The 27,717-nt window shown below is 34.0% G+C and overlaps 2 protein-coding genes across 4 annotated transcripts; both read left to right on the top strand.

Annotated features, from left to right (window-relative positions):
* Positions 1–2,941: 2,941 nt before the first annotated feature.
* LOC110731556 (AT-rich interactive domain-containing protein 1-like) lies at positions 2,942–8,328 on the top strand. 3 transcript variants are annotated; one of them, XM_021911415.1, is made up of 3 exons: positions 2,942–3,833; positions 4,252–5,382; positions 7,113–8,328. In XM_021911415.1, the coding sequence occupies exons 2-3, from the start codon at positions 4,255–4,257 to the stop codon at positions 7,878–7,880; spliced, it is 1,896 nt and encodes a 631-aa protein (XP_021767107.1). In that variant the 5' UTR covers positions 2,942–3,833; positions 4,252–4,254; the 3' UTR covers positions 7,881–8,328. The 3 variants fall into 3 exon arrangements, with proteins under 3 accessions (XP_021767107.1, XP_021767106.1, XP_021767108.1); XM_021911414.1 differs by having other exon boundaries at positions 4,236–5,382; XM_021911416.1 differs by having other exon boundaries at positions 2,944–3,833; positions 4,262–5,382.
* A 14,256-nt stretch (positions 8,329–22,584) lies between these two features.
* On the top strand, positions 22,585–27,043 carry LOC110731555 (ubiquitin-conjugating enzyme E2 4-like). Its single transcript, XM_021911413.1, has 7 exons — positions 22,585–22,769; positions 22,895–22,976; positions 23,234–23,313; positions 24,158–24,272; positions 24,387–24,439; positions 24,546–24,674; positions 26,639–27,043. Exons 2-7 carry the CDS (start codon positions 22,933–22,935, stop codon positions 26,767–26,769), a joined length of 552 nt encoding a protein of 183 aa, XP_021767105.1. The 5' UTR covers positions 22,585–22,769; positions 22,895–22,932; the 3' UTR covers positions 26,770–27,043.
* Positions 27,044–27,717: the final 674 nt, after the last annotated feature.

Here is a 27,717-nt window from a genome sequence, read left to right as displayed (position 1 = left end):
ACCAAAATTCCCTCCAATTTGCAACGATATTTGTGCAAATTTAGCTTTTTCATGTAAATTTTGCATTTCCATAAACTTTTATTACTTTATCTCTCTATTTTTTTGTATACCCCATATAAATTTACCTTTCCGATGTAATTAAACTACTTCTTATTTAACTTTCTTAATTTCCGTGAAAGTTCACCAAAAGGGACTATCATTAAGGGATGGGGGGAGTACATACTTTAGCCTCCTTACATATGGTAAAATATTATATGACAAATATATTATATGCATTATATTTAAATATTGTTAGGAGATATTTGAATATCATGAATCTACACGAAAGTTTAAATCTTACATAAAAAAAAATAAAAAAATAAAATTTGACTTAAATTTGAATTCACGTACCAATCTGCCGTCCTCTGTTAACCAAATTAAACCATATTATATAATCAATTTGTTTAACTACTATTACTACTAGAAATAGTACAATATCAAACACAAACTTTGAAAATCACATGAATAAGACCTAGCCGGCTTATAATTAGATCTCATACCCCCCCAAAAAAAAAACCTCTATTTTGAACCAATTGACTAAAAAGGAGATCTCATGAATAGAGAAACCTTAGCTTGTTTTACATCTCAACTTGCACACCGCCCAACACTAACCAACTATCGTAGTTAATTAAACCATGGTCAATCATATGATCAATTTCTCAGTACTTTTACACACGAATGATATTTCTAAAAACATATTATTCTATACCTTTGAGGATAATATTTTACAAATATTATCTATTACTTACATCTCAACAAATCAAACACGGAACCTCAAAATAAAAGTCCAAATTTCCCTTACCACATATTTTGTTAGTTTTAAAAAGTTGATTATACGGGAAAATTACAATTAAAAAAAAAAAAAAAAACCTAGCCTCCCCTCTCTCTCCTAAACTCTAGCCTCCATTGTCAATTTTGAAGGGGCTTTCATCGGATTTCACCGGTGGAAAGCCCCAATCTTTATTTTCTTTTAAGCTTTTTGTTTCTTATGTTATAATAATGTCTCACTCGAAAGAAAGGGTTTATCTCCTTCGAAAGACAAGGTTTTTTCGATCTCCTTCGAAAGACAAAGTTTTTCAGACTCCTTCGAAAAACAAGGTTTTATTTGTGTTTAATTTGGTCTGTGGTTGTGCCGGGCTACGCGATTGATTATGGCTCGAATTCGGGTTACGGAATCAGCACAAGAATTTACTTTCTCACAAAATTGCGAAGCGACGACGGATCCGCTCAAAAAGTTGTATAAGACAACGAATCGAGAATGTGTCGAATTGTTATATTTATGTATTTGGATTCTTAGCCTTTCCCCGATTAATTCTTGTTTGATTTTGTTGAATTCGTTTTCATTATCGTTAATTGTCAATTGTAGATGTCTTATAACTTTAATTAATGAAATTTAGTGTCTTTTAGGACTTCTTTCAAAAAAAAAAAAAGGAAAAAGTTGATTATACCTATCTTATAGGAATTTAGGAAAAAGATTCAATTATCTTATAATAAAGATAAAATTGTCAATTTTCACACTTTAAACCACAAACTCTATCCTTGCAATTCAACACTCTCTTATTTATAAAGTAAAAATAAATATCTTCGTATACATTGTATCTATACATCAGTGGCGGATCCATAAATTTCAAAATGGGGTCCAAATTTTTATTTTTTTTTTAAAATTATACAACCCAAATCAGTAACTTTTACTGATTAATGTTTCAATATTTTGTGGTTTTCTTACATTTTAATTCACATTTAGCATGTAAGTCTATATACATCCTCCGTTCATTTAACACTGCAACATGGGGATAATTACGCTTCTCAAAGCACAATTTAACCCTTAAAAAACTTTAGTTATATAATAATAACAATAATAGTAACAGTAATTAAGACGAGTCTAACAAAATATAAAGTGACTATTTTTCTTTACTATATTATCTTTTATAGATTAATGGTAATTTATGGTCAAAGTTTTTAAAATTTGACCTAAAAATAATCGCAATATGTGGTTATAGAAGAGTGTGTGAATAGTGTATAAAGTACAAACGTTGCAATATTTAAAACACGGAGATATGTGTAAAAAACGGAGATAATATATCATTTATCATTTTATATTGAGAAAACGTATGAAATAGATTCTTTTTTAACTTACCTTGAATTTCATAAATATTTTGCAAAAAGGGGATGCAAGTGCTCCCCTTCAAGTCCTTATAGATCCGCCAATGCTATACATATACTTCTGGATATTTTTATATTCATTTTGAATTACAGTTTCATATTAACAAAATTATGTAACTTTTACTGATTTATAATAATAAATAAAATAAATAAAAATGATTGAAAAAATGTTGAATTGAGAAGTATTGCAGGTAAACAAAAAAGAGGATGTAACAAAAGAAAACAAGGTAATCTATCAATTATCTTGTTAATTGACTTGAGTACGTTCGATTTTAGTTTATTGTGAAACTAATTAAGGGCATAATTGATGTATAACAAAACAAACAAATTAAAAAATAGTATATTGGTGAAATAAATTTTTATTTTAAACTGAATCATACAAAATGTAATTCAGGGGAACTAAATTAATCAATAAAATACATTCTGAATTGAAATATAAGAAATAATAGAATATTCTCATTTCAATTGTTTACAATTCTTTTTTATTTTCCCAAGATGCTCAAGATATGCAATTCTATTGTTAAGTGGTAACAAATTTTTTTTCCATTGTTTTTGTTTATATCTAATGAGACCTTAATGACTATTCTGTAAGAACATAACTAAAGAGTCAAAATAAAGTATGTGGAATTACCAAATCATCGCAACTTAAAAAAAGAGACAATATTTAATTTGATTGTGTAATTTCTCCTGTATTGATATAAAAAAAAATTCTTAGGTATTGTTGCTGTAGAATTGCGAGTTATATTTTCTTTATTAATTCCTCGCATGTATGGTAAATATAGACAAAATATTAAATATTTCTACACATAATTTATAAAAATATTATTATGAGATTTATGCATATCATGAATCTTTCCTTAAAATAAAATAAAATATCACGAATCTGAAAACCCAATTGATTTATATGCATATGTGTAGATCGCAGTAAAAATATCATGTCAAATCTGAATCCACCTACCAATCTACCATCCCCTGCTACCATTCAAAAATCATAGTTAAGTCAACCATGGTTAATTACCAAAAATAGCATAAATATCAATCACAAACCTTGCCCATCGCACAGATCTAAATCTCATTCGATTCAAAAGCAGATCTCATAACAAAACGAACCCTGATTTGAACCTAACCTAACAAATCGAAAAATAGATCTCATAAAAAAAAAGCGAACTTGCTTTGCTTTGTACCTCAACTCGCCCCTACCCTAAATCAACCAGACACTATAGTTAACTTTAACCATACTTACCACTTTCCCAATAATTTATCCCTATAAATCAAACACCAAACCTCACAAAATCACCAAAATTTTTGCAACCCACAATTTTTTTTTCTCTCTCCCCTCAACCCCCACTCTCACCCTACCTCCACCTCTTTCTCCTCCCATAAAACCCAAATAATTTCCCTCTTTCTCTCCAATAAAATCCCTAATTCTTCTACCCCAAACTTTCAATACACAAACCATATTAAATTTTTTCAATTTTCTCTCTCTCTCTCTCTTCAAATTCCAATACACCCAAATTAAGGGCCCTAAAAAAAAAAAAATCACCAAAGTGGGCAAAAAGAGCCAAAGAAGAAAGAAGAAAGGTCAAGGAAGTTTCACTTGAAATTCCAAAATTTCCCCTAATTTTTCTCTGGTACGTCTTTCTCTCTCTAATAATCTCTTTCTCCTGTTTCTCTCTCTAACCCACATCACACTATTCAATTTTTTCGAGGACTTCTACTGTGGTGGGGTGGGGAAAGCTGGGTTTCTATTGTTTCATCAAAATTTTCAAATCACCCGCTTTCTCCCTCCTTTTTCTTCCCCCCATTTTTTTTCATCTTTTCTTCTTCAATTTCGAGGTTAAGCAACAATTTTTGTAGATACCCAGAATTTAGATTGGGTTAAAACTTAAAACCCTAGTTATAATGTAGAAACACCATTTACATTGCTTGAATTTTTGTGATTTTTTGCTTGTTTATTTATGTTTTTTCAGTTGATTTGTTGGTGGGTTTTTGGGTTTGGATTTGTTTAAATATAATGTCATTTACTGGTTTAGGGTTTGAATTGGAAAGTCCATGGCAGGGTGGTCAAAATTAGGAGGTTGCAAGTCTGTTCAGACGCTTGAATCGTGTAATAAGGGTTTGAAAAGCGACGAAAATGAGCTCAGAAGTTCATTTGTTGATTTGATTTCGGATTTTTTAGAAGAGAGTTGTTCTACTGAATGTTTTCGGCCTTTACCTCCAATGCTTGGAGATGGGCATGCTGTAGATTTGCTTAAATTGTACTTTGTTGTGAAATTGAAAGGTGGATTTGAGGCGATTTCCAAGAAAAGGTTGTGGGATGAGGTGGGTTTACTCTATGGTTTGGGTCCTGGAATTGGGTCTGCTTTGAAGTTGATTTACTTGAAGTATTTGGATTGTTTAGAGAGCTGGTTAGGCAAGTTATCGAGTGTCGAGAGCTCGAAGAACGAACGGTTTTGTAGTGGGGTGTGGTCGAAAGGGGTTATGATGGCGCTAGGGTCCGAGTATAGTAGTTTTGTGTCTAATATCATGGATGAGATGAGGAAGAGTGATGATACTTATAGCTTGAAAGAGAAAAGTGAGGTTACTTTCATTGACTTGACAGAAGATGAGGAGAATGAGAATGAGAATGATAAATCGAATTGGAATAAGTTTGTTAGGAGTTTTGGAGATGATGGTGATTCAACACAAGAGAATGAGGATACTAGCAACTTTAAGCAGGATGTTGAGATGGGTTTTTCTGACGGTGTTGGTTTCACGGGAGAGAACAATGACAAGGAGAACTTTAAGGAAACGAAGAGTGAGATGAGTTATGCTGGTGTTTTTTCTTCGGATGGATCGGATGATGGTAGGTCTTCAGTTGACACTGTTGTGGTTGATAATGTGGTTAAGAGTTCCGAAAATTCGTGTGATTCTAAGAAAGGTTCGACTGATGATGAGGAGTTGCTTATGGATTCGAGTGTGTTGAAGGAGGTTTCGAGTCTGAAGAGGAAGAGGGATTCTATGTCAGATATGCTCTGTTGGATCGCTAAAGTAGCCAAGCATCCCACTGATCCCGAGATTGGCACAATTCCTGAGAGCTCTAAGTGGGCATCGTATGGAAATGATAACTGTTGGAAGCAAGTTTTGTTGGCTCGTGAAGCCCTGTTCCTTAGAAGGAGCGCTGAGCAATCTGCTTTTCAGGTACTCTGCTATTTCATTTTCTTGATATTTGATAATCTATTGTAAGCCTATGTGAATCTAATAACAATATTGCATAACATGGAACTACCTGTCTCATATGCTTTGGCAATAATTTTTGCGTATGTGCATGAGATCATGTATGACAGAGCATGTTTAGGATAACTTCTTGTTAAACTTGACTGTTTATAACACCACCCAAATACCATGTCACTGTGAATTGATAATGCTGGTAGTGGTTACCCTATCCATCACTACAAGTGCTATGTTCTGTATCTGAAGTTTGTTAAGAGATTTAGGAGGGGCTGTGTTTGCAAACCACATATCTTTGAGAATTTTTGGTTTACTTATGCAATGTACGTTTCCTTCTTAAGCTATGTATAGCTATCTGAGTCTGGTGTTGATCATAGGACCCATGATACAAAGTTTTTATATGGAATATGCATAGTATCTTATGTAGTATAATTGCGCGGTGTTACATATAGCATAGGACTATCTATGAAGTATTAAGGTATAATTGGAAAAAGCTTGATATCTTTGTGGATTTTGTTATCAAATGGAAGCTTTTCTTGTGTTGTATTAGCCTAGAAAGATATAATTGAACTTGTATTAAATGCTATGTTGTATCCGGCATTTTTGAGATGTAAGGAAAGTCTTAGAAGCATGTGTCAGCCATGATGATCCTGGCTATGGCAAATATTAAGCATAATCTTTTTATGGATACAAACTAAATAAAATTACCTGTTAAATAAACTTGTAGGCCCTTGTCTGCAGTTCTTATTTATGGTAGGCCCTTGTGTTTTGGATTAAGAGTAAATTGGCAACAATATCTCTGTGATCATGACTCACGTCAGTAAGGTTGCATATCTCCAACTCTTACAATCTCCAAGGTGTGAGCCTCTTGGGAAGTTGTTGGGTAATGTTGATGTTGATGATGACTTTTCATGGATAGGAAATGACATTGACTGAAGCTTGCCTAAGTTACTCTATAAAATTAGGCTGGATCCCTCATTCCTGCTCTGTACAAATCTATAATTATAACCTGCACCATATAGAAGCTGTCATATCTATATAAAAACTCTTAATAATCTGTAATACTTTCATTGATTTGTACATCTTAACTAACTTTCTATTCTTTATAGATTCCCCCCTTGTGCTATAATAGAATACCATGCTTTATTAAATGCCATGATTTTACCAATTTGTATGCCTTACACCCGACCTTGCAGGAAGTCGTATAAGTCTGAGTTAAGAGTTAAGACTTAAGAACTGCAATCAAGTTTGCTAGAACTAACAAATAAAACAGCTTGAAGAATTAATATTGAATTATAACATATGAGAGTAATCTCTCATTGATCCCTTTTGGTTGTTAAGCAGGATTATTTTTAATGAATTCTAGTGTGGCTCATGAGGTTTTCTTCTGAGGTGGTCTTGGCTATGCATGTGTGTCTACTCATGGATGTTTCACTTTCTTATGTCCATCATTTAGCTGTCACCTTGCTAAATTGCTTTCTTCTATCTCTTGGTGTTGGTTGTTGAACTATAATTCAAATTGAATCAGATACTGAGTGTTTTCACCCATTGCTTCCTTAATTGATTGTTGGCCAATTTCAATGAATTTCTCTTTTTGTTTCACACAGTTCTTTTCCGAAATTGTCTTGGTTCTGTGTATTTAATTTTATTTTTTTTGCTTGGACTTCTATCCATTATGTTCTCTTATTTCTGCTCTGCAGAAAAGGCAGAAAATGCATCCATCCATGTTCGATGATAATGAGGGACCAAGATTCAGTCCTAGGCTCCTTCTACCAAACTCACCTCCCATTGTGCCATCATCTACAAATCAAGGACGTCCAAGGCAACGGTTGGAGGCTCGTTTGGACATGAAACCAACTGCTTCAATCTACAAAAGTCGTCCTCAGCAGAGAATTCCTCTTGGAGAAGAGTTTCAGGTACAAGTACCAGAATGGACAGGAGTGGTTGGTGAGTGTGACTCCAAATGGTTAGGTACTCGAGATTGGCCGTTGGAAAATAGAAGTAACAATGTCTCGATTGAAACATATCCTGTTGGGAAAGGAAGGTCAGATAATTGTGGCTGTCTGTTTCCTGGAACTGTTGAGTGTGTGAAGTTTCATGTTGCAAAGAGAAGAATGGAAATGAAGTTTGAATTAGGTTCAGCATTCTATACTTGGAAATTTGATAAGATGGGTGAAGACTGTAGCGTATCCTGGACTGCCGAGGAGGAGAAGAAATTTAAATATGTGGTGAAGGAGAATCCTCTATCGCATCAAAAGTGTTTTTGGAAACAAATGCTTGAGGTTTTACCCAAAAAGAGCTGGGTTGACCAGGTGAACTACTACTTCAATGTTTTTGTGCTTCGACGTAGAGCTTTCCAGAATAGAAGCACCCCCAAGAATATTGACAGCGATGATGATGAAACAGAATACGTGTTAGCAAGAATGGCAACTAACACTCTCAGACATGACACTGCTTCTCGAATATAGATCATACAAGCATGAGAAAGCACCTCATCATGGGGTATGGGTGCAAATATATTATTTTTCAGGACATCAGGAATATGGCTGCCTCTCTGAATTTTGTTTGGATATTTTCCCTATTGATCAAGTAAACCTCCATTCCCATTGAGCTATCTACGTCTGCACATACCACCACAATTTTGATACAGTGAAGACCCTTGTGAATTACTCTACTTTATGTTGGCAGGTATACCTTTTGATGATGCAAATTCATTAAGCCTTTGGTTTTTGGACCTGTTTCTAATTTCTATGAATTATAGAATTTCAGATCCTGAATTACTAGTTGTATATAAATTCCTTCATGATTTTGTTTCCAAGTCATGATAGCAAATCTTTGGAAGCGAGGTTTCAGACAATCAGATTGCGCTTTTGCTTTCTGTTATTGCAATTGTGCCTTGTTGGTTCTTGCATCAAATCATTGTTGCAGTTATTATCTGTTTGTAGCTAATGCCTAAATATCTGCATTCCTATTGAAGGGATGCCCTTGAATTTATTTATTTTTTAATTTTTTTAAAAATTTCGTATCTAGAGTGCTAGTTGTATTTTACATGTTATGTGTTGTTGCAATCTACACTTGATAGGAACTTAGCAAAACGAGTCGTGGAGATTCTGGAGAATACCTTTTTTTGTTCAATTAGGCACAGTCCTTGTGAAGTTTTGCAAGTGTCATAAAGACTCACAAATTCACAATATCATCCATAACCATAAGGTTAGGGACTTAGGGTAGGTGAGTTCCAAACCCCAGACCTTTAGGTTGGGAGGTGGGAGCTCTACCAATTGGGATTTACCTTGTTAAACTGCTAGTTAATACCTCTGGTTCACAGGTTCCATCCATTTAAAATTTTAAACAGAGTATCATCTCCTTTGCCATATCTTTTCCGTCATCTATTGTTGGCTGGGATGGCATATGAGGTACAGTAGTAAACACAAGTAAGGGAGAGAGGCAAAACTACTGTATTATTAGTTTATTACTCGTTCTTCGTAGTATCAGTAATACACATGAACATAAATCCACACCATAAACTTATATAGCAACAGATAGCAGTGAAAGTATACATATGGAGTATTAAGCTGAAGGACTTATTCTTGAAACCAAATTCAGAAGCTATATTAATTATGCGCACATCAACTCATCGATGTCTAATACTTGTTACTTATTATCTTGCGTTTGTGCAAGAGTATTTGCAGTGCATATCTGTTTTGGAATAACACCAGATAACTGGTTTCCAGAAAACTTCGTAAATTTGTTACGGATTTGGATGAGTCAGAAGTGATCCTTGCTTTGTTACCATGGATGTAAAACAACTCCAAATTATTAAAGTGAAAGTGCCATAAAGGCAGCTGTTACTGAGGTTAAGGCCAATCACATGACTCGTCTCCTTGTTGCACTTGACAGTTTGACATCTTCTCTCCCAACAGCAAACATATGACTACTAGCGTTTTCCATATGATCATGACTTCACTTAGGCTGTCCAAAAGCGGGATGAGACACAGTGCATGCAATGAGAAAGCTTTGCTTGAACTCAAGTATAGCTAACTTCTCTTGGTCATGGCACAGTGGTTGCCGCGGCTGCAACCCTGCAAGGAAGCAGGGAGAGAGAAAGAACCATAAAATTCGATAATAAGAGTAAATAATGGAATCCAAAAGAGGATGTGTATTGTAGACGACCACTGCACGCACATTGTGATCTGTCATTTCTGTTTTTATTTTGCTGGCAAGCCTGAACTTGTAATATGCAAGTGAAACATATTGGTTTGGAGTTTGGACAGGTATACATTTATACAAGCCAGAAGGTGGGAAGGGATGACAGAATGTGATGAATGATTTTATCGACCGGCTTCTCGATCTACAGACGTCAGAGCAGGCGGGCAGGAGCAATGACTAGCAGAAAGAGACTAGACTAAATTCAAGCTCACACCTTATCAGGTTAGCCATGCAAACTTTGCATGCTTTATGAAGAAATGTTGGCAAAAAGGGAACTTATATATTGGGAATCATATGAGCCTAACATACACTATAATAAAACTTATTAGATCAGACTAATATACAACTCCCACAAGGTTTCAAAGCTGTATGCAGAGCCATGTTTGAGCGTATGTAGAAAAGAATAGAAAATGAATGTTGAGAAAGAATTGAAGCAACAAATCTACACAATAGTAGAAAAGAATACAACATCATGAATACAACATTGATCAATTTAAGCAATAGCACGTGAAGATTTCCCTCTCAACAATGAGAGAAAATCAAGATCCCATGTAGAAAATCCTTCTTTGTATTAGCCTAATAGGAGAAAATCGAAATCCCGAGTTTGAGCTTTAGTTACAACATAAGAAAAAGGATTTTCTTTTGTTATAAATTTGTATATTATTCATCTGATTTTGAAATATTGTTTACGATGTGATTAATTAGGAAACGATGCTAGTATACTTCATATTAGATAATGCCAACAATACGAGGGGTTAATTATCTAGGAGAAATGTATGGTATATGTAGTATGAATATTAAACTATTGACTACGCCCATAAAATAAAAAAAGAATATTGAACTATTGATGGACAAGTTATCTCATGAATGCACTAGAGGGTTACTTGCACGCAAATTTCACCAAGTTACGTTGTTTGCAATTTTTTGCTCATTTAGCTATTTCATACATTAACCAAGTCTATATTTCACCAAGAGAGCACTCAGAATTAAAAATAAATGGAAGTTTAACTAGAATAGGGTGGTGGTACTACGCTTTCAAATTAAGATATACTAGTATTATTCCAACGCATATGCTTCTACCTCAAGTTTTTGTCTCTCTTTTTATAATGAACTCAATCAACTCATACTTAAAAAATAAATCTTAATTAATTAATGAAAAAAAAATACACCCTCCGTTTTATTTAAGTGTCTCATATTGACTTTGACACTACTCTGTATTCACATACGAAGTACGGAGTACATTGCTTTGATCCTGTATTTTATACAAATACATAAGATTATATATATTCATGTTGATACTTGTTAGAATCGTCTCAAAGCATATAGTTTTCAAATATCAACTTTTTTTTTATTTTTTATTTATAGTTGATTAAAGATTTCATTAGTTAAAATTCTGCATTGACAAGTATGCGATGAAATTGAAACACTTAAAATAAAATCAAAGGGATCATCGTAATTAGGTCATATCTATTGAAGCATGTTCTTCGTATTAATCAATGCAAGTTTGTTAAAGCAAAAGTCCTAAATTGGTGCTAGTTGCATCATCATTCTTAGTATTTGGTCTACTATTTGGTCTGGGACCATCATGTAATTCAGAGATCTGGCCCCTTGTTTTCTCATCATTTTCTTCCTTTCTTAATTTTGTTGTCAACTTTTTTTTTTTTTTTTTTTTTTTCTTTCAATTTGTTCACTAAAATTAGTACTCCGTATGTTTTACTGTAATGGTGTTTAGTTAATAAATTACTAACTTGATCAAAATGTTAACCACTACATCAATGCTACCACCGAACAAGACCTTATATCGACTGGCTGAATAATTACCTCCTCTTTTTTTCTTTTTTTTTTTCTTTTCTTTTTTTTTTCTTTTCATTTTTTAAAAATTAAATTGCTTTCATTTTGCAATTTGATTGTGGATGTAGACTGATTTTTTTGCTCTATACATTATACAGGGACTGAGAAGGTGTAATAGGTGTCCCACATAACATAATAACAGTCTATCTATGAAGATCTCTTCATCAGTACAAGATCAAAGATGGTACTCCACTAAAATTGGAAAGTACAAGATAATTTGGATATTGAAATTACATATATAATTCTCAGTACTTGGTATTTTCTTCAAATGTTTTTTAAGAATCTGATTCATCCATACATATAATCAATAAAAAATACAGTAACTTATACCACACAAATTATTAGAAATATCGTAAAATCAAGCGCTCACTGATTTTACTCAGTAATACTCCCTCCGTCCCATAATAATTGACACAATTACCATTTTCGTCCGTCCCAAAATACTTGACGCATTACTAAATATGGAATGAGACCACTAATATCATATCGTATCACTAATAAATAAAGCCGGTCTTGCAGCCAAGCCACGAGATAGCGACACTTGACATTCCGATTTTTCGCCAATTGTTGCACCACGTAGACGACAAATAGGTATTATTGTGACACATATGATGCTAAGTAAGCGACTTTTGGATAGATTTTTTAAGATAAAATTGTTGCATAGAGTTTTATTATCAATAAAATTCAAATATTTCATATATACAAAATTAATCATAACTTTTAATCAATATCCTATAACTCAATTATATTTCCATCATCAAATTCGCTTACAAAGTTCTTTAAAATAAGGTACTTTTATAATATATTTAATCACGAACTTTTATACGTAGTTGGCCAAACCGTGTCACCAACCATTACAAGATCAGAGTTACTTCGTTAGTGCTATAGGGGTTACTTGGTCAGTGTTATAGTGGTTACTCAACCAGTGTTATAGACAGGATGTTGTGGTTAGCCGCATACAAAATGCATTGTTATTTAATTTATTTAAAAGAATATTAGAGAATCAATAAAATAAGTTTTAATCAGTAAAAATAATTTTAATTTGGTAAAAATACTTTCAGTTCAGTGAAAATAATTTAAGTTCAATAAAAATAATTTCAGGACAATAATAACATAGATATCTATTTACAAACAAAACTACACAAAGTACACTCCATATGATATCGTGGGTCTAAATATCCTACATTATCATAACGAATTATTTGACTGTATTTAACATTCATGTAAAAATGTTATCTTAAAATTTTATCAACCATCTAGGCATCGCCCGGACGCAAAACTAGTATATATATAAAGGTGAGTTTTTTCCCGAGTTTTTAGAAAGCCACGTAAGATAAAATTTTCTTAACGCGCCATGTAGGATTATAAATTTTAGTTATAGTCAATCACATGAGAGATTTGTAATTTCTTTTAAAAATAAATAATTCAAAAACCACATAAGCAAAACTGGCGAATGAGATTTTAAAGTTTAATTTAATTAAATATAAAAGATTGTCTTTTAAGATTATGAATTTTATCAAAATATAAACTCACAATTTATTTTAAAATAAGAATATCAAATGATATACTACATACAACGAATAAAATAAAAAATTTAATCACATACATACAAAAAAAAATATTTGTTTTAAAAAATACAAATAAACTATGCATCCCACGGGGTTCATTGAGTAAAAAAATATTTTCCTATACTCTCTTTGAAACCACAAACCTCAAAGCCCAATTAAATCTTACATTTTCTCTCTCCTCACCAACCCCCCCCTCCCACTTTTTGTTTTCTTACTATATAAAAATACAAAAGAGAATCATTTATATAATAAACAAATGTTTTAAATGGACCCACTTGTAGTTTTCTTAAACAACGTGTCTACCCCAACGTCTCAAGTATAATGGGACGGAGGGAGAAGATTAAAGCTTATATGTTGGACAATGTCTATTGCAAAGCATAACATAATATGCTACTTCTTCCATTATTTTAGTATTGCACATTTGCACCATATAGGTTGGACACACTTTTTTTTGGTAGTGGGAAAAAGGATGAGATAGAGGGGTTAAAAGTACAAAATTATCCATGTGATGTAAACATAAACTGAAGAATCAAGTGTTAAAAGCAAGTGTATATTAGGTATTTGCTATGTGAACACATAAATTTTGTTTCCTAAAATGGATATGGTACAAACTTTCTTAAAAGGCAAGTGGTGCAATAATTAAAAAACTGAGGAATTATTTTATTTTATTTTATTTTATTTTTTTCTCTTCTTCTTTTTAATAATCAATCCTGGAGGTGAAAAGAGCCTTAATTAGACCCCTAAAATAATCACAATTTTGTCATTTACGGGCCTAATATAATGGTGATAGGTATCCCTAATACTCCAACTAGCATTGATTAGTTTAGTTGATAAAGTATTTTACGTTTTAGTCGAATGTATTTCCTCTATACATTCCGTATATCCATCTACAATTGCACTAGTAGAGCATAACAATAATAGGAATTGTAACAGAACATGCCATACTTGTGTAAAAAAATCAACTCCCTCCAATGACTTTAATAGGGGTGATAAAATTGTGTAGAAAAGATAGAAAGATGTGTTCATCATTTTAGGTATCTTTCCACTCAAACAATGAATCATCCCTCCAAAAATCGATGTTAAAAGAACTCCTAGTGAAGGTTAGGTTGATTGCTACTTTTGCCCTATTCTTTAAGCTATGTGACTCTGCATTTTTAGAGATTCTTTTCTTATCAATTTGTTGGGAGCTTGAGACATCCATTACACCACCAAAAGAAAGGGGGACATCCCTTGGAATCTAAACATTGCACTTGACACCAAATTAAAATAGAAGAATGTGTATACCATTTCTCTCTCTCTCTTTATTTTACAATTACATGATTAGATTTAGAAAATTAATAAAAGACCCCGGGATGGCAAGCTGGTTATTATTGTAACAAACTGTTTAGCTACCAATAATAGTGCAACATAATTTCATAATAGCAACATAACCGAATCAAACTAAACTCATTCTTGAGACTTTATAGTCATTTTTATAGATGTCTTATGATTCCAAACCAACTTATATGACCTCACGAGTCGTCCTACGCATTCAGTTCATTTTTGGGAAAAAAAAATTCAAAATTGATCCAAAATCATGGATTATAGACTTCAATTTTGGACAATTTTGGATTTTTTTGAACCTGGGTAAAAACTTTGCCGAGATGCTTCTCGTGGACCCCAATACACCCCAGGAGTCCATTTGGGTGGGTGGAACCGAGGTTGTCAGGATCGGGATCTTACTTTGGATCGGTAAGAAGAGTAGCATCAAATCGGTAAAATCGGATCGTAGAATCGTAATATCCTACGAAATCGAAAAAAGGAGTAATAAAAAGGTTTCTACATAACTAGATACATTTTTTAAGCCATAAAATTGCTAAAATTTATAGTTTTAGTAGTTAGATAGTAATTTTCTTAGCTTATAGAAAAGTTTGATTGCTTTAGGCTTATTTGAAAAAGTAAAAAGTAGGATCGTACGATCATCCCACACGATTCTGTCCGATCCTGTACAATCCAACAATAATTAAAGTGAAAAACAGGATCGTCCGATCCCACCCGATTATGTACGATCCTACTCGATCCTGTACGATCCTGACCGGTGATCCTGCTTGCTCTGCGATTCTGCATCCGATCTGAATTGTTTGGCTAATTTAGGATCCTAAGAGCGCACGATCTTACGATCCGGATTGTGATTTTGACAACAATGGGTGGAACCATCCACTTTGCCTTTAAACTGTCAATTTACGCTACTAGAAAACAACCCATTTCCGACGGAAAAGTTCCATCGAAAACACCGTGTTTTTCGTCGGAAAACCCGTTTTTGACGGATTTTCCGTTGGAACCGATTGTCGGAAAGCTATTTATAGAAAAAAAGACCTTTTCCGATGGAAACACTGTTTCGACGGAATTCAGTCATAGGAAGATATTTTCCGACACGAAAAAAGTCCGTCGGAAATTTCTGACGGACACAATTCCGTCGGAAATTTCCGTCGGAAAAATGCTGAAAAAAAAGGCTTCCCACCACCACCAGCCGTCGCCCCACACCACCAGCCCCCAACCCAAACCACCATCCCCACACCAGCCCTATCAACCCCCTTAAACATGCACCACCACCCACAACGCAACCACTAAAATCACCACCAGAACCTGGCCACGACCACCTTTAAAAAAAAAAAAAAAACACACACACACACACACACACAAACCATATCCCTACCCACCACCCTAACCCGAACCACACCACAACTCACTCTAACCGAACCACCCTACCACCCACCTAACCAAACCAAACCCACCCCCCAACCCTAAACGACCAGATTCACCAATCCAGATCTACCACCCAAACCAAAACCAGATCTACAAACCTAACCCCAACAAATTCGGCCGAACCACCTTTCTTAAGCAAACCACCCCACCACCCATCTAAAACCACCACAACAGCCGCCGCAAACATATGTATTCACAACCCATAAATTAACAAAAAAAAAAAACAAGAAAACATACCTTTATTACAATCGAAGCTTTGAATTTCAATCGAATTTGATTTAATTCAACCAAATTCGACCATGAAACCTTTAGATTTAGGGATTTCAAGGTCGATTTTGATCGTAAATACCATGATTTAGACCGTAAAAAATCGTAGAGAGGTATGGAAAGGCGTGAGAAAGAGAGCAGAGGAAGTAGAGGAGAAAGAAAGCGAAGAGGAGAGGCGTGAGAAATAGAGAAGGAAGAAGAGAGGAGGAGAGAGAAAGAGAAAGGAGAGGCGTGAGAAGAGAGGAGGAGGAGAAAGAAAGAGAATAGGAGAGGCGTGAAATCTGAGGAGAGGAGGAGAGAGAAGAGAAGAGGAGAGAGAAAGAGAAGAGAGGGTTTTGTTTTTTTAAAGAGAGGAATGAGAGGCGTGAGATTTAAAGTATGAGAAACTTAATTTTTTTTTAAAAAAAATTTATATTCCAACGGAGAATTTACGTCGGAAATTTCTCACGGATTTATATTCCGTCGGAAATTTTAATTTATGACGGAATATTGCGTCTGAAAATATATAAACTTTGACGGATTTATATTCCGACGGATTATTTGAATTCGTCTGAAATTACCGACAGAATATAAATCCGTCGGAAAAATCGAATTTTTCGACGGAATTACTCGTCCGTCGGAATCGATTTGTCGGAAATGGGTTGTTTTCTAGTAGTGTTACCCGATTACAACTTACGTCAATTTCATTAACTAAAAGTCACCACGGACATTTATGACAATATATAATGATCATATATGGTTCCAAACAATATTATATGACCCCGGGATATATCCCCTAGAATTTCGAGATTTTTCAACACCAAGTCCTAGAACCTGTGAAATTGGTCCAAAATCGTGGATTATAGCCTTCAATTTGGATAAATTTTGACTTTTTTTTTACTTGGAAAAAAAATTTGCCGAGATGTTTCTCATAGATCCCAATACACTCCCGTGTCCATTTGGGTACGTGGAACCATCCTCTTTGTCTTTTAATTGTCAATATGGCTGTTTTCGTACTCCCTCCGTCCCATAATACTTGGGACGTTGGGGTGGACACGTAGTTAAAGAAAACTACAAGTGGGTCAATTTAAAACATTTATTTATCATATAAAGGATTCTCTTTTGTATTTTTATATTGTAAGAAACAAAAGGTGGGGGAGGTGGGGGTAGTGAAGAGAGAGAAATTGTAGGATTTAATTGGGTTTTGGGGTTTGTGGTTGTAGGGAATTTTTCAAAACTCAACTTTAAGCCCCACTGTGATCATGCTTTTAGGCATGGTGGCGTCCAAAGGGAAGGAAGCTAGAGATAAAAGAGTCACCAACAAGTTTTAGGAACTTGTAAACCGTTCACGGCTGTAAAGGTTACACCCCATTCACGATCATAGAGATCACTAACTCTATAGTGGTCCGGAACCATGACTGAATATTCGGGGATGATGGTACAAATCCAACTTAAAAGAGATTGAACCCGCCTTAAATCGGCCTCTACTTAATTCTTATGATATTCATATATTCTTTCCGATCAACATACATACAACAAGTTAGCCCTAAACCTGTTTAATATACATTGGTTGATTATTAATGCACAAATAAATCTACTATTGGTGATCACTTGAATTAAAATCATATTAGCCTAAATCAAATTATTAATTATCTTATTAGGCGTGATTTCAAGTACAAATTCCCATTAAACCTGCAAGAAAGGACGTGATCAAGCAACAACAATCAATCATGAATAATCAAGCAATGTAATAAATTGACACAACAATCATCATCATAATAAAAATCATCAAAACATGATTAGTAAGATCCTAGGCATGATAGTAAACAGATTAATAACAAACCCTAGCATGTCACTAATAAATAAAGATCAAAGCATTATCCTAAACATGATTCTATCAATTAAAATAAACATCCTAATCATGATACTAAAAATCATAAAAACATCCTAACATGATACTAGGAATTAAGATAAGATTTTAATCATGATTTCTATACCAAAAGAATAATTAAGTAATCGAATTACTTACTTTGATGCCTCGTACCTCTTTCTATCAAAACAATACACACGTTAGTAACTTCAAGAAAGATTAAATCAAATAAACCAAATAAGAATTGAAATATAGATTTGGGACCAAACCCTCAGAACTATCAACTTTTCACCTTGAGGTCGAAAACAACTTCGAGATTGGCTAGGAGTATTTGAAGCTCGTGATGGAGGTATGGACGTATGGTGTTTGCTTAGGGAAAAGCATCAAGGATGTATAAGGACAGGTTTAGGCTAGGCTAAGAAAAGAATCACGAGAGAGAGAAAGTATTAGAGAAGGGATTAGATGATGATTGTTGGTGATCAAGCTTGTTGATGATTGAAAACGGGGTGAAATGACCTTTATTTATAAGGAAAAAAAGAGTCGAAACGATCAGAAAAGAGTCAGAAATCAACTCAAAGTAAAACAGATTCCATCGTGGCGCGATGGTGCTGTCGCTCAATGATGGTTTTTGAAAGATTAATCCATACGGAATTCTATTCCCAATCGGATTGGGCTAACTGAATATCTGTACGTATTATATTTTGACCGGGATTAGGATCATTAAAAAAAACAGATGTTTTATTCGATGTAAAATTCTTAAATCTTAATCTTTTCAAAAACAGGATAAATTAGAACATTTTAGAGGATTCTAGAAGCTAATTATAAATCCTAATGGATTCTAGAAGCTTGTAATAAATCCTAATTGGTTTAGGAATGAGGTTAAGGTTAATGGACCCTCCACATGGTCATTGGGTCGCAGGTAAGGCTTGGTTCGGGCTCGGTTTAGTATTTTGGTCATAACTTCTTCGTTATAAGTCAGATTTGGGCTTATAATATATCGTTGGAAAACTCTTTTCAAGCCCCAACCAACTACACAATAATTGGACCAGAATCATGGACCAAAATAGACTAGTTTGGACGTTTTATAAAGAGGACACGAAATGAATGATTTTGGTTTAAAACATTTAAGGAAAGACTAGAAATGGTCAAGGCTAAAGGGAATTCACGAGACTCTTCAACTCTTTCACCTAACTCGATAATCAAAGACGTGAAAGGTACTCATCACTAGGTTTGGTTTTTGAGGAGACACAATCAGGTGTCTATAGTGGTCCAAAGAGAGTATAGGAAAATATTTTTTTATTAGTGGTCTCATTCCATATTTAGTAACATGTCAAGTATTTTGGTGTTAGGTTTCGTGATGTCCAACATCACGCGGAAGGAAACTCGCCCAAAATCCGCGTAAAAATTAAAGTAACTAAGAATGTATTAAAACCATAATCACATGATTAACAAGAAGAGAGAGAAAGAATCATTACCCTTGAAGCGTGCTTCGCTCTCACTTAGAGCTCGAACTTGAAAGCGTAGAGTCCCTCAAATGCGAGAACCTCCGACGGCTAACACCCTCACTCCCCGAACCGAGTCGGCCCTTACCCCGAAGCTTAGTTGGGGCTAGGCCAAAAATAACTTAGAGTATTAGAACAAAGGTTTTCTCTTCTTGGAGATCCCTTAAAGTTCACAACTCAAGTGCCCTTTCCCAATGCCAAATGATTGGTATTTATAGGGGGGAAATGAGCCCTTGAAATCTAATCTCCCATCAATGTGGGAGAGTTGGAAAAAATGAAAAATGGAATTTAATTTAATTACAAATTAAATTAAATTTCCAAATGAATTACCAAACGACATGTGGCAAGGGGAGAGCAAGTGGTTAGGTGAGGACCACATGGGGGGACCATCCACCCCTTGCTCCCCAAGCAAACTCTCAACAAACCAAGCCAACAAGCACACGCTAGCTAGCGGCCTGCTTTGGCAGCCAAGGCAGCCTCGCTGGCGCCTACCAGCTAGCCTGCATGCACGCACGCAATGTGGGCTGTTGCTGCTGCGTTGCTTTTGCTAGGCTGTGCCCAGCTAGCTGCTGCGATGCCTGTGCTAGGCTGCGCCTAGCTAGCTGCTGCGACCATGCGCGAGGCTCACCGAACATTTGCTTTTGCTAGCCTTGCAATGGTGCGGGGCTGGCTGCTAGCTTGCCTAGTAAGTGCGACCAGCCATGCTAGCCATCTTTGCTTAGCAATGACTCGTCGTTTGGTCGATTTTTCCGTCTCGTTGATTCCTAACTTCGACTTGACTTACGACACTCTAAGCCCGAAATCCGACGTCTTTGTTCGTAAATACTCTATTGACTCATTTAATCCTTCGGATTAATTCGTCGTTTCGATTCGGTTACACGATTGGGTGTGACCCAAAGAGTTCAGTCAAGATTAAGATTTAATATTAATTATGCATTAATATTACTGATCGGAAGCGGCCTCCAACTAGGCATTCCGATCACTTGACCTCACTGAATAATTAGCTTTCTAATTAATTCCGAACCCTCTACCGGAATAATACACTTATTTGAAGGACACCATTTCTTTCATTTGAGACGGACGGAAATGGTAACCGTGTCAAGTATTATAGGACGGAGGGAGTACAAGTCAGTATTGACTAAAAACTCCAATGGGGCCTTTATGTAACTGATTAATGACCCGTATATGGGCCTAACAACCTTATATGACCCCGAGATGCATCTCATATTATTATATGAAATTTTTAGACTAGGTCCCAAAACCTTTTGAAATTGCTCCGATTTCGTGTAGTATATAAGCCTTCAAATTTGGCTTCGATAGATCATTTTTTAACGCGGCAAGATTATGGATCTTGGTAATTCCAGGGTTCCCAAAGGGCCTTGAGAGTTCTTAGTGCCCGAAACCATCTCATTCATGCCTTTTTCATCCTTCACCATGCCATACTTGTAATCGTTTATTTTACAAAAATGACACTAGATAAACGTTTTTTAAAATCATGCCAAAAGGACTTGAGAGTCCTACTTAATGCCTAGAACCATCTCATTTATTTACAAAAATGACACTAAATAAACATTTTTTTTTGTTTCTTATGAAAATAAACTTGTATTTTCTCGAAAATTATATAAGAGTAATATAACTTCTTAAATAAACCTAGTTCATGCTAATTTATTGTGGACTACTAATATTAGAGACAGGGCCGTACAGACTGCGCGGCTCCCCAGGGACCGAATTTGGTTGGGGCCTCAAAAGTAAATATGAATAAATAATATATGCTGCAAGCTTACTAATTGTGGCCTAGTGGTTAATGCTCTCAAGCTTACTGCTGAAGGCAGCGGGATCGGATCCGACCAGCTAAATTTTCAATATTTTTGTCAAAATGTAATTAACACCTATTTAATTTAATTTAATATTTACTATTTTCACAACTATTCATGCATTTTGTTTTCTGCCATAGTAAATGATTAAATCCTTTATATTTCATTTTGATAATTACAGCATTTATATATTTGAATTTTTAAGTGGGGGAAAAAACAACAATTTTATTTTTTGGTATAAAAATAAGTTGAGTAGAGATAATTCAAGTACCAAATTATACACTCCATATTTGCACAAGGCCTCCAAAAAGGTTGGGACGACCCTGATTAGAGACACTATGATTGTTTTATTAATAAAAAAATAAGGGTCACAATATCAAAATAAAGGTTATTATTATGCTGAAATAAAAGTCATTGTGATATTATAAAATCTATAAGAGGTTTTTTATTTTCTTTTTATTTTATTTTATTTATACGGGTCAATATGAATAATAAATGTCACCGTGTTAAAATTAGGGTCACTATGTTAAAATTAGAATCACTATGTTCAACATAACGTCGTACTTGAGGTTCACAATAACATTAAAGGTCGTACAAGTTTTAATAAAGGTTACTATGTTAAATACGAGGTTATTATATTAAAATTAGAGTCACTATATTCAATATAATGTCAATAGCGTGTATATAAACCTTAGGTCCACAATAATATTATCGTGGACCAGGTTCACGTAAGATTTTCTCTAAGAGTAAAGGATAAAGGTTGTAGAAAGACAAGTTGGGTATATGTCAAAGTGATAAATAAAACGTTCTATCTTAAGTGGGCATACATTATTGTCTTATTCATAACATTTGTGCCTCATATTGTTTTGATGAATGAAAATTAGTTTGTATTCTTCCCCTTGAAAGAAAAAGGAAAACAAACAGAGATAATATTGAAATGGAAAGCAACATAACACCAAGCCTATAATTGCAACGGTGATATCATTATGTCCACATGATGCTTAAATAAAAAAATCTTATGCACCATTCACCAAAATAATTGCTAGGAATCACTTAACCTAATTAACATCCACATATCATAAATCTTTGTAATAATTAATTACTAACGTGGATTAAAATGTTGAATTCTCAAATAAAGCTTGATCTAATTATTATGTCCATATAAAAGAAACTATATCCGGTTAAAATAATGTGATTATTAATTCTAGACGATATACAGTATAACAAAAGTGAGTAATCCCCATAAACTAGTGATAGTGAATAAATCCATTAACTCAATATCTAATTATAGTAATCATACAGATAAGATTCAGGATTAATACTAGTACTACCAATCTCGGAAAATTCTGTAGTTTAGTCAGAGAAAGAAACTCTGACAATAGTGATAGGTGTCAAAAAATGAAAAGAGAGAATCTTCAAAATGCAAGCCATCTATTTTTTCAAGATTATTTTAACCAAATATTAATCTAATTAATTTAACCAAATATTTATTAATACTAAATGAAAAAAATAATACTGTAATACTATTTGCATTAAGAAAATAGGCCCTCATTTGGTAATACTCCTACTTTTCTTCTTTCTTTGTTTGTTTCTTGTATCTTCTTCAACCATTGTTGTTGTTTGCAGACCTCCCATTCTTTGCTTCTATCTAACACCTCTCTTTCTCTCTCTAAAACTCAGAAAACCCTCAATTTGATTACTGCAAAAAAGGAGCAACCATGTCTTCCCCAAGTAAACGACGAGAGATGGACTTGATGAAACTGTGAATTTTCTAATTTTTCTCTTCTTCTTCTTATTATTATTATTATTATTATTATTATTATTATTATTATTATTATTATTATTATTATTATTATTATTATTATTATTATTATTATTATTATTATTATTATTATTATTATTATTATTATTATTATTATTATTAAGCTTGTTTATTTGTTTGTTTTGTTCACTTTCTAAAGAATTTAGCTTTAATTTATTTTGTATATGGTGATTAATTGATTGATTTTGTGAAATTAGGATGATGAGTGATTACAAAGTGGAGATGATTAATGATGGTATGCAAGAATTCTATGTGGAATTTCACGGGCCCGCCGAAAGTAATTATCTACTGTTTTAATCTCTATTTTGTTTGGTTTATTATTTATTTTTTTCTGCATTGGGTAATTATTTTTTTTTTGTTTTTGGTATGTGAAGAAATTGCTTGCTATTTTGTTTGATGATTTTTTTTGGGTATTTACTTATTACTGATAATTTTTATCACTTTGACCTTTTGTTGATCATTGGTATTTTGGGGAACTTCTTATAACAATTTAGCTATATTTAGAATTGGTTCCTTTTTTTGGATGATTTTCTTGTTTATATTCAGCTATGAATTTACAATTTTGTATATGATTTATTACATAAGTATATATTCAATTTTCAATGATTTATGTAAAGGGTTAATCTTGATTGATACTATCTTGGAGAAAATTCCTTTACAATTTATCTTGAAATCCTCTGCATTCACACTAGGTCACTAGCTCTTACTTTAGGCCTGGATTTGGAGTAGGCCTTTTTTTTTTTTTTTTTTTGATGCAAGAAGTAGCCCTATTAGTTTGTTGTGCATATGGTTTTGTGTATATCGGCTTGCCCGCACCCAATAGTTTGTGTTTGATTATTAAAGATCTTACTTCTTATGGATGTGACAATTGATTTACAATATATAAGACTTTTATTTACATCTCCAATGTGACCATTTATTCATTAATTAAGTCTCAGATGTGTTCAGGGGGGAATCTGTTTCAGTGGCTTGTGAATTAGTATGGTATACAGATACATACGATATAGCTATATATTGTTGAGTATTCCCCTTTCTCCATTATGAAAATTAAAGCAGCATATATGTTGGTAATTTGTAATTTGATTGGATTAGTTATGGTTTTTGAAATTGGATTATTTTAGGTCCGTATCATGGAGGTGTGTGGAGGATTAGGGTTGAGCTTCCAGATGCTTACCCATACAAATCTCCATCTATAGGGTTTATAAACAAGATATACCATCCCAATGTTGACGAGATGTAAGTTTGTGGCATATTGTATATTGCTCTATTTTCGCGTACTTAGCTGCCTGGTGCTTAGTTGTTTGAATAATATATAGCTCACTGTTTTGTGGGGGCACTTTGTATATTCAGGTCAGGTTCAGTCTGTCTTGATGTCATTAATCAGACTTGGAGTCCGATGTTTGGTAATGCAGAGATCCCTTTTAGTGTATTTTATGATTGTTCAATGAGTTCATAATTTGTTGCTGGTTAAAGGAGTTGTTCTGACATGCTTATGTTCATGTTTCCCAGATTTGGTAAATGTTTTTGAGGTGTTCCTCCCACAGCTTCTGTTGTACCCCAACCCTTCAGACCCCCTTAATGGAGAGGCTGCTGCTCTGATGATGCGAGATCGAGCTGCGTATGACCAAAGAGTTAAAGGTATAAACTGTAATGAATTTTTTTTTTTTTTGGCTGCAATTATGGTGGTTGACATGGGTTCCCTTTGCTGGTTTCATTTCCTTATCTAATTCTTCATAAATTTATGTATGGTTTTCCGATATTCCTTCATGTTAAGCACACTACATTCATCTTCTGTCATGCTACATACATTCCTAAGGTCTAAGAAAACTATATTCATTTCAAGTTAGAACTTTATCTTTCTTGATCTTGATGACTTGTGTCAGGAACCTGTTTAAGCAAACGAGCTTTAGGTTATCAAGCACCCTCACGTATTGTCATGTGATTTAATCATGTCATATTAATTGTCATAGAAGATAATAGACTGGCAGATCCCTTATGTTGGACTCTTATCTTAGATTTTATCATTTCTTTGGAAAAAAAGTTGTGGGGAGGGGAGGCCATGTTATTGACGAGTAGCGTAGTAGTGAGAGGGTGATTGTCTGAAAGGCAGTTGTACTTTTGGAATAGAATCTTTCAGTATCAGGATGCTTCTGTGGAGCTTCTTATTATTCTAGATCCCTAGCCTAGAAGCCTTTCTATATTGAGTCAACAACTCAACATGCTTTCTTTTGAATTGTCTTATTTTGCATTTTATTGCAAAGAATCTTGTTATAGCTTCAGTTAGTGATTACTAGCTGAGATTGAAATTAGGATTTCTCCCTTGGCGGGGTCTATCATCCATAATTTCGTCTCATTTTGACTTTCTCCTTAGGGAATTATTGTAGTAGTTTTAGGAAGGCCTTTAGGAAGCTATATGGATGGAAGAGAGCTAATTATTCTTTGGGTTTGGAGGTAAGGCTTATGAAGCTTACTTGAATTTGGCATTCTAATATTTTCCTGTACTTCCTTTCCCACTTTAATCTTTAGATGGGTTAGCTAAGAGGTGGAAGAGAGTAGTAAATATGACTTGTAAGTTGGGGGAAGAGACCTGTCATAGACTGGAAAATAAGAAATATAGAAATGAACAAAACAAGTATTTGGGTGAAGTTTGATAAATGATTGTATTAGCAATGCAATTAAATCATCATCAAGAGGATTGCAAGCCCAGTTATTTGAGTGGCTGGATACTTCGAAATGTCAATCTAAAACAAAGCAGAAAAACTTCTCAACTCACCGATTATTCCTCACTGATCTCTATACATTCAGTTATTTGGTTGTGGATTTCTTTAGGGTGTTGAGGTGAAATTCCATGAATATGCTTCACTATCTGTATTTTTAACTTTTTCATTGTACCACAATGTAATTTTCTTTGGAACTTTTAGTGAAGATATTATCAATATTAGCATGGGAAAACTCAGGAGTTAACTAAATCTATAAAGTGGCCTATAATTTTCAGAAACTTTGTTATAGAAAATTTGCTTTATATTTAGTCAATTTGGGTACTGATTTATTATTAATTCTGTTTTTTTAGTTGAAGAATGTATTCTTGCTGCATGTATAGTGTAAAAGGTTTTCATGGAAGACTAGCTTATGACGGTGGTATGGATTATACCATTCATATCTTGGAAATGTTCCTTGTTATTATAAGAAAGTTCTCTCCTTTCCCTGTCACTGTAATCACCGCTGAAATAAGCAAGGTTTTTTTTTATCTAGTACCACTTGAATCATGAGATAAAATGTGCCATATTTTCCTATCTCCTTGTCTTCAAGCTCGTTACCTGTTTAAACTCATGGGTGACAGTATTCTACAATCTTTTTAGGAACTTAGGAAATCTACTAGAAAGATAAAATGACATTTGTATTGTTTTGAATTGTTTGTACAGTTGTACTTATTGTGTGATTTTTAAGACTATCAAATGAGAGTCTTAAGTATTCAGAAAAGGGAAGAATGTCATACAGAAAGTCAGTAGATGCCTAAATGGCTAAATAATCCCAATCCTGATTATATTATCGAGTCACTAGATCATGATGGGATCTTGCGTGGTATGTATGTTATTTTACAGAATACTGTGAGAAGTATGCAAAGCCAGAAGATGCAGGAGCTGCTCCAGAAGAAAAGAGTAGCGATGAGGAGCTGAGCGAGGATGAATATGCTTCGAGTGATGAAGCAATGGTGGGTGAAGCAGATCCGTAGTTGCATGTACTCAGTTCATCTCATTGAATTTACTGTATCTGTACATTATCTATCAAGTAGGTCTGGTTGAATCAATCCCCAACACTAATGTAAAGACTGTCTGTTGGGAATTATTTGTTGGGGGGGAAGTGACTGTCCCCAAGTTCCTTTAATTTGTTCAATCTGTCTTTGTAAATAAATGTACGCTCTGTCTATTTAATATTCACGCACAATTGTTTAGATTTCTAATTGTTCGAGGTCCGATTTGCTGGTAGTGTACTTGTTTTCCTCCTCAGATTCCTACGGTCTAGGTATCAAATCTCATAGAGTTCAGTTGGGGGAATTTCTTAAATCTCTTCACTTCAAGTGGGTTGCACCTTACCTAAAAGGCTAAATTCTCTGCTTTCATTTTTATCAAATTACAATCATCTTCCATTGTTTTCAAAAGGTTCATTTACCGTACATTTGTTTTGTTTTATTAAATAAACAAACAAGACCAATTTTAAAAATTAACAAAAAAAAGTCACTCGTGCGAATACCATGGTGCGAATTTTAAAATTAGTTTGAAATCTATAATTATCACATTGTAGTCCAACTAAAATACCATGGTGCGAATTTATATGTCTAAAATTATTACGACTATGCATAAGTGGATTTTAAGTTAAATTAATGCTAACTCACAAATTGTATCGCTTTTTGTGACTTTTTTTAATTTTTTATTTCAGGTCGAATTAATGCTAACTCACAGATTGTATTACTTTCTATAACGTTTTTTTTATTAAGATGATTGTTGATCGAATTTGCGATGTAATTAGTTCTAAGATGTTATGTACTTGTGTTGGAATTTTAGATTTCTTAGGAATGTTTGTAAATGCCGTTTTGACTATCTTATTAATGAAGTCTTTTCTTCCTATAAAGAAATTTATTACGAGCAACCATGTCCGACGATGTATCAAGTTATGGTGTGAA

The sequence above is a fragment of the Chenopodium quinoa genome, unplaced genomic scaffold, assembly GCF_001683475.1.
Source record: "Chenopodium quinoa cultivar QQ74 unplaced genomic scaffold, ASM168347v1, whole genome shotgun sequence".
Lineage (NCBI taxonomy): Eukaryota > Viridiplantae > Streptophyta > Magnoliopsida > Caryophyllales > Amaranthaceae > Chenopodium > Chenopodium quinoa.
Note: the sequence above shows the minus strand (reverse complement) of the source record. Positions and strands in the feature narration are given on the sequence as shown.

Excerpts from the sequence above, each read along its gene's own strand:
- LOC110731555 (XM_021911413.1), top strand. The coding sequence starts at position 22,933 with ATGTCTTCCCCAAGTAAACGACGAGAGATGGACTTGATGAAACT. Across the intron at positions 23,314-24,157 it reads ATTTCACGGGCCCGCCGAAA|GTCCGTATCATGGAGGTGTG; the intron begins GTAATTATCTAC and ends GGATTATTTTAG. Across the intron at positions 24,440-24,545 it reads GACTTGGAGTCCGATGTTTG|ATTTGGTAAATGTTTTTGAG; the intron begins GTAATGCAGAGA and ends CATGTTTCCCAG.
- LOC110731556 (XM_021911415.1), top strand. The coding sequence starts at position 4,255 with ATGGCAGGGTGGTCAAAATTAGGAGGTTGCAAGTCTGTTCAGACGCTT. Across the intron at positions 5,383-7,112 it reads CTGAGCAATCTGCTTTTCAG|AAAAGGCAGAAAATGCATCC; the intron begins GTACTCTGCTAT and ends TCTGCTCTGCAG.